This window comes from Crocuta crocuta, unplaced genomic scaffold (assembly GCF_008692635.1).
Source record: "Crocuta crocuta isolate KB4526 unplaced genomic scaffold, BGI_CrCroc_1.0 scaffold290, whole genome shotgun sequence".
Lineage (NCBI taxonomy): Eukaryota > Metazoa > Chordata > Mammalia > Carnivora > Hyaenidae > Crocuta > Crocuta crocuta.
The window spans coordinates 6,319,528-6,332,168 of record NW_027527429.1 but is presented as its reverse complement, the minus strand read 5'-3'; the positions used below and the strand labels follow the sequence as shown (position 1 = coordinate 6,332,168).

General features: G+C 40.7%; 1 protein-coding gene across 8 annotated transcripts in view; it reads right to left on the bottom strand.

The window, feature by feature from the left end:
• USP40 (ubiquitin specific peptidase 40) overlaps positions 1-12,641 on the bottom strand; it is an 88,374-nt gene that overhangs the window by 38,072 nt on the left and 37,661 nt on the right. For all 8 annotated transcript variants that reach the window (XR_013333595.1, XM_077757658.1, XM_077757685.1 and 5 more), the window contains 4 exons: positions 8,064-8,364; positions 4,777-4,858; positions 3,111-3,282; positions 797-881 (listed from right to left, as the gene is read on the bottom strand). Coding sequence is in view for 7 of the 8 variants with exons in the window: in XM_077757658.1 (XP_077613784.1) it covers positions 797-881; positions 3,111-3,282; positions 4,777-4,858; positions 8,064-8,364 (640 nt within the window). In the remaining variant the exon portion in view is untranslated. The remainder of the gene's footprint in view (positions 1-796; positions 882-3,110; positions 3,283-4,776; positions 4,859-8,063; positions 8,365-12,641) is intronic.

The following is a 12,641-nucleotide window of genomic DNA, read 5'->3' as shown; positions in this document are numbered from 1 at the left end:
ACACTTAACCAACTGAGCCACCCAGGCACTCTGGTATTACTTTTATCTTTATTCTTCTTACATACTCTTAAGGTTTCCCCCCCATGTTAAGGAAGCATTTCTGCACTGTCGTTATGCAAGCTTTAAGAGCGCAAGGGCAGGGAGGCGCCGACTGTATGGGACACTGCGCAGAGGCGCAGCTTAGGTATCACAAGGCCCCAGAGCCGCACTAATGAGCTGTCTGTCCTGTGTACCTTGTCCCCATGCTTCAGTTTTCTTGTTTCAGAAATGGAGATAAAAGAATTCTGTGAAAATCGAAGGAGATAATTTATAGAAATTTATCTCAGTATTTGGTCCAAAAGAAGTGTCACTGTGGCTACTGCTATTACTATTATTTTGTTGTTATTCACAGGTAGCAAATACTTTTCAGCTCTCCAAGTACTTTTGTCTGCTTTGCTACAAAATCTGTGGTAATATAAAAAAAAAAATTCCAAAACCTCTTGAAAACTTGCTTTGGTGGAGAGGTACCCTTAATTTTAAAAAATATAAAATGCTTTTGTGCTAGCAGAATTCACAGACAACATAAACCAGATAAATTAGTTGTTTGAAAGCGGACGGTGTGATGCTAGCCTAGTTAAGGAAGTAGTAGCNCAGAATTCACAGACAACATAAACCAGATAAATTAGTTGTTTGAAAGCGGATGGCGTGATGCTAGCCTAGTTAAGGAAGTAGTAGGAAGGAGAAGAAGACAATCACCGACGAGACGATCAAAAGTAAATACATGCAATGAGTTGCTGTACTTCAGTATTCATCTTACCAGCCAGCCTCTGATGAACGTGGAGTCCTGCAGGAACAAGCTTGGCCACGCTAAGCACCAGATCTCCTTCCCAAAACTCTACCAGCTACAGAATATTAGTGGAAGGAAACAGAACAACGAGGAGTAACATTAACATCACATTTCCAGGCGAAAGAACCAGAGGGTGCTGTTTTACCTATGTTTAGACAAAAGGGGGAGCAAATACACCCATCCCATCCAGCACCAAAATGTGGCAAGAAGGCATCACTCATTGCTAAATAAGCCAAATCCAAAGACAGTTAATCTCATCCACTGGCGACCAGAGAATGCTGCATACACCGTGAACAGGATGACCGCCCAAATGACGGTACTTAATTCACGGGAAGGCCACCTCCATGGGAAGGTGCCAGCCCAGAAATCTTTGTCGCAAAGAGCAAAAGTCATTCATTTCATTAGCACTGTTCAGGGAGGAGCACACACCAATATTCTCGTTAACCTGAATGTTTCCCGCTATAAATTCAAAATGTAGCATTGCCAGTTTATAATAATATCACCATGGCTTTGTCTTTTAAGTTTCTAGATCCAACACTCCGAGGGACTGGTCATCTCACCAGAAGAACATCACCCATAAAGGCCAGTCCTATTTGATCTCTCTCCACAATACCACAAGGTAGCTGTCTTAAAAAGAAATTTCCTATTTACAAGTGATTAGTTAGCTGAGCCAATCTTGCAGCCCCTTGCCAGTGTCTTGCCTCTAGAATAACACAGATGTGCACTTAAAACATCAGAAAGCAGACTGGAGCAAATCTAAAACTTGCAAAGGTGAAGAGGTCTTTTCCATTTGAAAGGTCCCCCTAGACGGGGTCCCCTCCCCAAGCCTACCTATGACACTGCCTAGACTGGCTCAGGAATGAACTTTTAATGCAAAAATTCAGAAACATTAGGAAATTTTAGAAATCCTGATACGAATCCAACATTTAAATATCATTCGAATCAACTGAAGTTAAAAAATCAACAAGAGGAAAATCAAAAGAAAGTGAATAATTTTGGGAATTGGTAGGAGTTTTTCTTTTTTTTTTACTTTATTTTGAGAGAGAATGAGAAAGTGTGAGCATGAGTGGGGGAGGGGCAAAGAGAGAGGGAGAGAGAGAACCCCAAGCAGGCTCCACGATACCAGCACAGAGCCCAACTTGGGACTCGACCTCCTGAACCATGAGATTATGACCTGAGCCGAAATCAAGAGTTGGATGCGCAACAGACTGAGCCACCCAGGTACCCTGGGAATTGATACTTTTTTTTCAAAAAACTCATTTATTTCTGCAAAAAATTAATGCCTACACTTTCTATTTCCCTTTTCCTCGATTAGGAGGTAGCGTGAGGTGGAAGAGTGTGATTAAAAGGAAGGAAGGAGTAAGGAGACCGGGGCCTGGTTCTACCACAACCAGAAGATGTATGCAAGCCATTAGCTGTCTCTAAATCGTGATTTTTTTCACCTCTAGAATGGGGTTAGCTTGCCCTGGGGTTGCCCTGACAGTAAAGAACCCAAGGACAGGATTTCCATGAAGGCGCCAGAAGTGAAGTAAGCAGCACCGTTCTCAGGAAAGCACACCTGCACTCGGAGGAAATGACTGACGACAAGGCTTGTGTGTACTGCAACCCAGGAATGATCTTCCTTCCCTGAAAAGCTTTAGTAACAAGCGCTATTCTCGGGGCGCTGGGGTGGCTCAGTTTGTCGAGCATCCGACTCATGACTTTCGGCTCAAGTTCATGATCTCACAGTTCACAGGTTCGAGCCCATCGGGCTCTGTGCTGACAGTGCAGAGTCTGCTTGAGATTCTCTCTCGCGATCTCTCTCTGCCCCTCCCCTGCTAGCGCACTGTCTCTCTCAAAATAAATATAAAAACTTAAAAAAATTTTAAAACAACAACAAAATGCTACGCTCTGCTTAGGAAAGGGAGATGCATTAGTTGCTTGTTCAGCTCTTTGTTTTAGGTAACGTGCTCATCGTTATCCTTTTCTCCTTTTAAAAAATAATTTTCTTGCACTTATTTTCCAAAAAAGACGGTCTTACACTCTTTTTCCTAAAATAAAATATACCAGGCTTGATTGTCCCCTGAAACCCTGCTGGCAGAGCAGTGTGGGTCTCGGCGTGCAAAAAAGCCTCAGAGACGTACACAGAACACCCGGGCCGACCCTTGCCAAGTGGCAGCTGTAGGATTTTCTTAAGTGGCTTTGAAAAATAAACAGTTGTACCCCAAACAGGGTTTTTGAAAAGGGGAATCCAGCTTGAGATGGACCTCAATGTCTAAATTAAGAGGAAGCAGGGCTAAATTACCTGAAATACTGATTGTCGAAGATCTCCTAAAGTTGTTCTTTTATCAAAGGTCAAATCCCACACGCTTTCTGCTTGAGAGGATGTTGGGTGCAGAGCCCCATTGAAGAAATGATAATGAGGGCCCAGGTGGAGATGCAATTCAAAATTATTGTTTGCAGAATCACATTCTGCCCTTTAAAGAGGCATAAAAAATACAGAAATGTTATGTTTTTGTAACAGACACTGTTTCGTACCCAACCAAAAATACTTGATTTACAATATAAATAAGTTCTCTATTCTCCCTAATTATTAACTCTTTTCCCTCCATGCTCCAAAATTAACTCATTTTAGTTTCTCAATGAATAGCAGACTTTCAGCTCCGCCACCATGAATTCCAAGGAAAACGAATTTTAATATACCCCGGGCAATATTATTCTGAATAAGTATCCACGCTCAGACTCTCCCAACCCTGAGATTACAGTTACAGATATGCTAGAAACCCCTTCCTGTAACACGTCAAGTGCCAGATTTGTCAACTTCTATCTCACCCTTACTTTCACTAGACCCCGTAGACTCTTCCATAGAATATTGAGAGTGGATCTCATGACCCTCCAGAGTCTACTCTGCCGGGTCAAACGTCCTCAGCTGCAGCCCGATGTGTCTGCTCCTCTCTGAATCCGCTCACCCCCTAGGCTGGTGCCTGATATTCCACTTCCGGCAATCTGGTCAAGGGGAGCTTGGCCCAGGGTGAAGCCACTGCTCCGGTACTCCAGACACAATTCTGTTAACGCGGTCAAAGACAGCACGAGCTTTTCTGATGGTCACATAATAAAGCTTAGTGCTGGCTGGCTGCACCCATTAGGTTCTTACTGTTGTGGCTGTGAACACCCACTGCTAATCTGCACCCACACATGCAGGTTATTTTTCCTGTTTAAGACATTTTACCCTAGGTTTTATATTTTTAGTGTCTTGATTTGATAGTGGTTTGCCATTCAATCCACTTGCTACTCTTTCTCCCCCAGCTTCAAGTCAGTGATAAGAACATTGACCACACCCCTGCTACATAATTAGCCAGCCACGTGGAGACCATGAGAACGTCCACGTCCCTAACCTAATACCCTACTGACCCTGTCAGAGAGCCACTAAGGACCCAGTTCTTCAGAGTCCAAGCTAACACCTCAGAAGAGAACAGGAGATTGTCAAGTTCTCACAAACCACGGCTGGCAGAACCCATGAGAGGTTCTGCCACAGAGTCACAGAATCCACACTCCTTCCTCTGGCCCACCTCTGTCCGGTCTTCTGTCACTACGCCACTTCTCCACAACTACTCAAATAAGCAGGGGTGATTTTCACAGCGGGCTCTCTTTGTCCCTAGGGCATCACCTGACAGCCAGGATACAAGTCATTTAGCGTACTGCGTGCTTACCAACTTCCCCCATGTTCCTAGGCTTCATCCCTGCTCAGCAATGGCCATCGTGTGACATGACTGCACTCGCCATCACAGAGAAGGGTAATTTCAAAGTAGCAGGTACTCTCCCTACAAAAATTCAGCAGCTACACAGATGCTGGCATTAATCAGTTGACTTTTTTTTTCCCTTTTCCTTTTCCTGATTGAATACTTAAGACCTAAATTAGATCCTCATTCTCCAGAAAAACCACGTGAACTCTACAAGTAGGTCAAACTCACCTTTTTCTTTGCAGTTCAATGTTGGCCGCATCCATTTCATTCAGCAAATGACACGGAACCCCATACCTTGGATTGGCTCGAGCTGTGAACAAAACGTCATGAACTTGGGCTGAGTATACAAACTGGTTGCTGGAGACCTTGTAGCAGGGAAAACCAGAATGTGCTGGGAGCTAGGGAAGCTTCTAGTAACTATCTCTGTGAACACTAATTTCCCATGGATCTCAGCTTTCCCATCTGAATAACGGAAACATTACAAGAAATCAAAGATAAACGGTTCTTTAAGCCAAGCTAGAAGGAGTCCATTTCTTTGATTCTCTTTAAGTACACTTTTTAAAGAGAACACCCACCATTTCCTCCCTGATAACAAATGTAGTAACTGGTCACTGCAAAAATTCTGGACATTATTTTTACAATATGAAAGAAACACAGATTACCTGTAATCCCATTCCCAAGAGATACTCCTAAAATTTGTTAAACTTACTTCTGGTCTCTCTTCTGTACCTGCACAGCGTGTCTGTACATGCACACACAAACACACTTATTTAAAGCGACTGGGACCTTATTTAAAAATCTGTAAGATGCTTTCTCATTTCTTATTTGTGAGTGCTTCTCCAAAGCTTTAAATGACTGCACAGTAGTCCATTCTACAAATATCGCAATTAACCTAACCAATCTTTTCTGTTAGACATTGCGTGACTTATAGTCATTATTATAAAATAAACGGGAGTAACGAACATCTTTGACATCTTTGAACATCAATATTTATACACAGCTCTAATTATTTCAAGACAAATTTGTGGAATTACTAGTTTAAGGTTTTAAATACAAAGAACCTAAGTGGTTATATTACTTTATATACCTAACCAGAGGAAGTGCCAACTATTGAGAACAAGATTAGCAGAAACATGTAACTTGGTAGGAAAAAAAGGGGTGTCTCCCTGCTGTTTCCATGCCTATTTTCTGATTATGAGTTACGCTGAATTCTTGTTTGTTTGTTTTCAGTTTATTGGTTGTTCTTTCTTCTTTTGTACATTGCTTATTTCTATCCTTTCCCAATTTTCTATTAAGCACAATGGAATATACATAAGAGCACTCTAAAGACTGGAAATAAATTTGTCATATATTTTCCTATTTCCCACGGTCTTGTCATTTGCCTTTTATATTGTTGAAGGTTTATAACACTTTTCCTTAATTTTTCTTTGCTTTTAAGCTTAGAAAGGTCTTATCTACCTTAAGATCAGAAAATATAGGGGGTGCCTGGGTGGCTTAGTCAGTTAAGTGTCCGACTTCAGCTCAGGTCATGATCTCACTGTTTGTGATTCATGAGTTCAAGCCCTGCATTGGGCTCTGTGCTGACAGCTCAGAGTCTGGAGCCTGCTTCGGATTCTGTGTCTCCCTTTCTCTCTTTTTAAATAAGCATTAAAAAAAATAAAAAGAAAATATGTTTATACATTTTAAGATTCCCTTTTAACAAAAACATTAAAAGAACTTGAATTTCATTCAAGCAACAAATATAGTCACTTGATGACACTAACTGCTAATTCAAGTGATTAGTAGCTTACTTCCCAGCTCTACTTCTTGGGTGATTTCACTTTCCTCCCATTTATCTGAAAAGTTATCTTACCACGGGTTAAAACCTTAAAAACACTTGGAGGGGTATCTGGGCTAGCTCTACTCCAGCAATCTGTCCACCTCTCCGCATTAAGCACTGTGCTGTCTGAATTGCTGGAGCTTTACAAACACATTTTTACTGATGGAGTAAATTCTCTTCAGTAGCTCCTTCTTTAATTTTTATTAATTCACTTCTATAGGTGAATTTTAGAATCATTTTGCCAAGTTCCATTTCTTTATCCCCCCAAAAAGTTAAGATTTAAGTCAGATCTTTACTCAATTCATAAGCTAAAGCTAACTAGAAAACCACCATTTAGTACATAGTCAAATCATACACATGCTAAAATTCAATTCAGGGAAAAAGAACTACTCCATCTGAACACATTTTTTTTAGTTGTTAATATATATTTCTAGAACTATGAATTCTGCCTTCACAGTATTTTTATCAGAACCATTACCGTATTTTTCCCTCAGAAAAATAAAGCCTAGAATGTCTGGTTAAAAGAATAATTGTGTAACAGTTTTAGATACAGAAATTTTATTTCCTTTGACTCACGTGCAAATTAGTAACTGGCCTCTTCTTGTTCTTTATAAAAATGATTATTATTTTCATTCTTTAAGAACAGTGTCCTCATTCACAACTACAGATATGCCTCAATCCAAGGAACTTTCCTGGTTAGGATTTATACTTTTGCATGAACTTTGGGAAGTGACCAAAGTCTCACACACTGATTCATGTTAGCAGTTTCAATTTAAAAATGTATCATTGTGGGGGCACCTGGGTGGCTCAGTCGGTTACGTGTCCAACTCTTGATTTTGGCCAGGTCGTGATCTCCCAATTTATGGCATTGAGCCCCATGTCAGGCTCTTTACTGAGAGAACACAGGATTCTCTCTCTCTCTCTCTCTCTCTCTCCCTGCCCCAAAATAAATAAACACTTTAAAATAATGTGTCATTATGGGTCTCAGTGTTTAACCTCCCTGGTATGAGCTGTCTTAGAAGGTTCAACAAGGAATGTTTTGAAGATATTTCAACTACTCAGAGAACACATTAATTATCCTGGAGGAAAGGAAAAAAGAAGGAAGGAAAGGGGGACATATGGAAACAACTCACAACTTAAAACTCAAAGGCGACAAACATATGGCCAAATGACACAGGCACACCCAAGCACAGGGCAACCACAAGCAAGATGGTCCACACAACAAGAACCCATTATGTGGTCCAAGAGAGCCCAATTCTAAAATACTAACGATGGCCTCACATTATTAGAGGAGAAAAAATAAAATAGAAATATATAATTATAAAATGACCACTGGGTTTCTTTCGGCATGTGTTTCTTACTGTTAGCTTGAAAATATTTAAAAATGTTTCATGAACAAACTTTTTAAATGTATTGATTTTGAGAGAGACAGAGACTGCATGAGCGGGGGAGGGTCAGGGAGGGTGGGAAACAGAGTCCCTCCACGCTGTCCGCACAGAGCCCACAAGGGGCTTGAACTCACAAAACCATGAGATCATGACCTGAGCTGAGACTGAGAGTCGGATGCTTACCCGACGAGCCACCCAGGCACCCAAGAGTAAACTTTCTTTTAAGAGGGTAAAAATTCAAACAGCATTAAGTATTTATCTTCAAACCTCATCAACTTAAACAAATAGGAACATTTTTCTTTCCATACCTTCAGGGGGTCTCTGCAGCTGGGATTTCCGATAAAACAACATGTAGGCACTTTCTTTACCCTGAAACTGCCGTTCAATATCTTTTTCCTTGATTGGTTGCACTTTGGAATCATTTATGTCAAACCAGTGGGGACAGGAAGTTGTATCATGTAACCCCGGGGACGCTGAAGCGTGCGTCTGGAGAAGGGGTTGCTCCTTCCTTTGGAAATCAGACTCAGCCTGGAGAGAACCGTTCTTCAAAAGGCTAACTGTACTTTCATCGGAACTGAGCAGAAATATCTGAGAATGAAGCTGTAAGAACTACACAGAGAAAAGAACCAAATACTAGGTTAATAAAAATTTTTTTTTAATTGGACACAATAAAAGACTACATCTTCCCTTCTGTGACTAGATATTTGAACCTTTATTTTTGGCCTACCCAGCTAGGACTCCATCTGAGTCCTGATAAAGCATTTAATAAAAATCAGGGTTCTCTCTGTTAAACAGTCTAATAGTCACATCCAGGGAGAAAGCTGCCATGCCACCAGCCAAAAAGTATTTTAATTATAACTCAATAGCACTATATTTGAAAAGCACTTTACTAAAACAGATTAGGCAGAACAAACACTTTTGAGATGTTTCAAGTAATCTAAATAAACAGCATAAAACAAAGGCAATCACACAGTGAAACACTACTGGAAAGAATGTCAAAACTAGAAAATTCCAAACTAGTAATAATCATAAGCCGAAACTGTCATTTAACATGGACTAAATTGAATGGTGTCTGTCCAGGAAGCTGAAAGGTTAGCTCAGGAAATCAAAGCACAGAAGGCTTAAATCTTTTTTTTTTTTTTAATTTTTTATTTACTTCTGAGAGAGAGAGACAGAGAGTGAGAGAGAGAGAGAGAGAGCGTGTGCACACACGAGAGAGCGACCGTGAGCAGGGGAGGGTCAGAGAGAGGGAGGGAGACACAGAATCGGAAGCAGGCTCCAGGCTCTGAGCTAGCTGTCAGCATAGCGCCCGACGCGGGGCTTGAACCCAGGAACCGTGAGACCATGACCTAAGCCGAAGTCGGATGCTTAACCGACTGAGCCACCCAGGCGCCCCCAGAAGGCTTAAGTCTTAATCCCAAAAACTATTAATCATGGTCTTGCTAAAGCATTAGAAAGAAAAAACCTTTCCTTGTTGCCTTCCCCTCTCCCGCGCCTACTCTCTTCCGTTCTCACTCCCTGACTGCTGTGTGGCCCTGCACCTGGGAGCATACGTAACACCTGCTCAGCCCATCAGTCACTATGGAAAGGTGACTCTCTCATTTTCCACTTGCAAAGAAATTATGTGCAGAATGCCAACTCTCTCATCAAAGTAAGATTACATCCCAAACAGAAGCGAAGAGGTATAGACCCAGACAGTATTGTTCACACCGTGTATGAAAGATGGTGAAATGGTTTTGTAGCTAATTTGTTTAGGTACAAGCAAATAACAGTTTGAAAACTCTGAGTAATGAACTTTCCGGTTAGTCAGTTTTTTCTTTGTTTGATAATTGAGGATTAATTCTTTTAAGCCTCAAACTCTGGCACAGTCTGGTCCCAGTTATGGCAGAGAGCTTGTATTGGACTAACTTTTCTGATAAAAAAAAAAAAAAACTCTAGACAAAACAGTGAAAACAAATGTTTGGAGAGTAACCAAAAACAGGCATAAAACAAGGACATAATCCTTCAAAGGGAGGCAAACCCGGTGAGTTTTACATTATCCCATTGCTTCCCAGTTTGTAGCAGTGCATGGTAGAGGGGTTCAAGCAAAGGGCAGAAGTCTTACTGAGCCAAGGAAACAGAATTTGAACATGCCAGAGAGGCTAGAAAGTGAAAGAGAAAGAGTCGTACAAAGGAGCCTCGAATCTATTCCAAATCCCCCTCAAATCCTTAGCTAACTCCTTAGCAGTACACGCACAACCCGAGATGCAAGAAACGCCACAGGAGGCAATAGCTCGTAGCCTCACGATCCGAGCAGAGACTTTACACCCTGCTGCTGGGCAGAAAGTACGTGGAACTGAAGTCCTGGCCAAGTAGAAGTGTACGACAAAGGTCTCATGCTCTCCACTGAAATCCTAAAAGGGCTGTGCCTTTGGTGGGGCGCTGGCAAACTTGTAAAAGGTCGGACACTAAACATCTTAGGCTTTGTGAACTTAAGAGGCAAACTTGAGGACATTACACAGGCACCTAAATAACCTTGAAAATAAATAACTATTTAAAAACGCAAAGATAGTTCTTAGCGTGGGGCTGTACGGAAACAGGCAGCGGCCATATTTTGCCAGCCTCTGTCTTAGGAAGAAGGACAGCCGTGTCTCCGGACCACCAGCAAGCCTGCAACAGACCCGCCCCACACATCCCAAAATGAAGCTGCCATCGGATCAAGCCAATTAAAGGTAATTAGACAGCCCGGCAAGACGTAATGCAGAACTCTTTAGAGAACAGGTGCAGAGGCCACAGCGCCTGGCAGGCTGTGTAAGATTCAATGACACGCAAACAGGACAGTGTTTTTCACAATCAGGAGATGAATCAGTCAATTCACAAGAGGAAATAAAAAAAGTTAATAGAAATAGGCCCAGAAATGATCCAGATGTTATGATACTGAGCAGTTATTACAAATACTTAATATAAGGCTTAATAAAGCCAATTAGAACTCCAACAAGCATATTTAATTTATAAGAAAGGATGAACAGAGTGGGTCCAGATAGGGAGTTTCAACAGAGAAACGGACGCTCTCTGTTAGAGCTAAGTGGAAACTCTAAAGCTGAAAAATACAGTGTCTAAACAAAAAGTTCACTAGCCGGGCTTAACAGAAGACTAGATATGGCAGAAGAACCAAAGACCTTAAAGGTGGAGAAATGTAAAGCATCCAAGTTGAAAGAGAGGTAAAAACTTTTAGAAAAAGAAAAAAACCCCCACTTATCTAACATCTGTGGGGACATCTGGAATGTTCTAATATATATGTAACTGTAGTCCTAGAAAAAGAAGAAAGAGATAATGGCACAGACAATAAATTAAAAATACAGTGGCCAAAACTGAACAAAGACTTCAAGTTACAGGTACGAAAAACTTAGCAAATACAAAGCAAATAAGCACAAAGAATACCATACTGAGAGACGTTATTATTAAACTGCTAACACTATGGGGCGCCTGGATGGCTTAGTCGGTAAGCATCCAACTCTTGGTTTTAGCTTAGGTCCTGATCTCAGTTTCATGGCTTCAAGCCACGAACACTGCACTGGCAGTGCAGAGCCTACTTGGGATTCTTTCTCTCCCTCCTCTCTCTCTGCCCCTCTCCAACTCACGCTGTCTTTGTCTCTCTCAAAATAAATTTTAAAAATAACAAGCAAAAAAAACACCCCCAAAAACCAAACCTGCTAAATACCAAAGAAAAACAGAAAATCTTAAAAGCAGGCAGAGAAAAGGACACATTATGTTCAAGTCCCAGAGCCAAAATAATAGAAGCTCAAAACACAATGGAGTGTCATCTTTAAGGTACTGAAAGAAAAAAAAAAAAAACCACAACTATAAAACCAGAATTTTATATCCAGCAAAAAATATCCTTAAAAAAACTGAAGGCAAAATTTTAATCAGACGAGCTGAGAATATTTTCACCAAGACTCCAAGAGGGATGTTCTCAAAAGACCTGAAGTTCTATTATATTCCAGGTAAGTGATACCAGATGCAAGGCTGAATGTGTAAGAACCAATGAATACCAAAATGGATAAGCATACAACATGATTTTTTATTCATTTTTTAAAAAGTTGCCTGGGGAGCCTAGGTGGCTCACTCAGTTAGGCCTCTGACTTCAGCTCTGATCATGATCTCACAGTCTGTGAGTTCAAGTCCCATATTGGGCTCTGTGCTGACAGCTCAGAGCCTGGAGCCTGCTTCGGATTCTGTGTCTCCCTCTCTCTCTGCCCCTCGTCCATTCATGCTCTGTCTCTCAAAAAAATAAATATTAAAAACATTAAAAAAAAACTTGCCTAAGTGTTTAAAGCAAAAATTAATAATAATAAAAATAATGCAGAGTGGAGTTTACGTGTAATAGTAAATATAAGGCAACAGGAGAAATGCAATTGCACCACTGTGAGCATCTTACACTGTTCATGAAGTGGTATACTATTAATCTATTATTGGTAATATGAACTTATGTATAAAACAATCCCTAGAATAAAAAACTACAGAAATACAGCTATTAACCAAAGAAGAGGTAAAGATGATGAAACACTAAAAATCACCTGATTAATCTAAAAGGCAAGAAAGAATGAAGGAGCAAAAAACAGGTGGCAAATAAAAACCAAATACCTAGATGGTAAATTCAAACTCAACCATATTAATTAATTCATTAAAACCAAATGGGCTAAACATTCTAATTAAAAGAAACTATCAAACTATTATGTGATAGAAAACAAAACAGCAGAGAAGAATCAACACATACAAAGTTGCTTTTTTCTTTCCTTTTTTTTTTTTTTAACAAATAGTTTATTTTCAAATTAGTTTCCACATAACACTCAGTGCTCATCCCCACAAGTGCCCTCCTCCATGCCCATCCCTCCTCCCCCCCACAA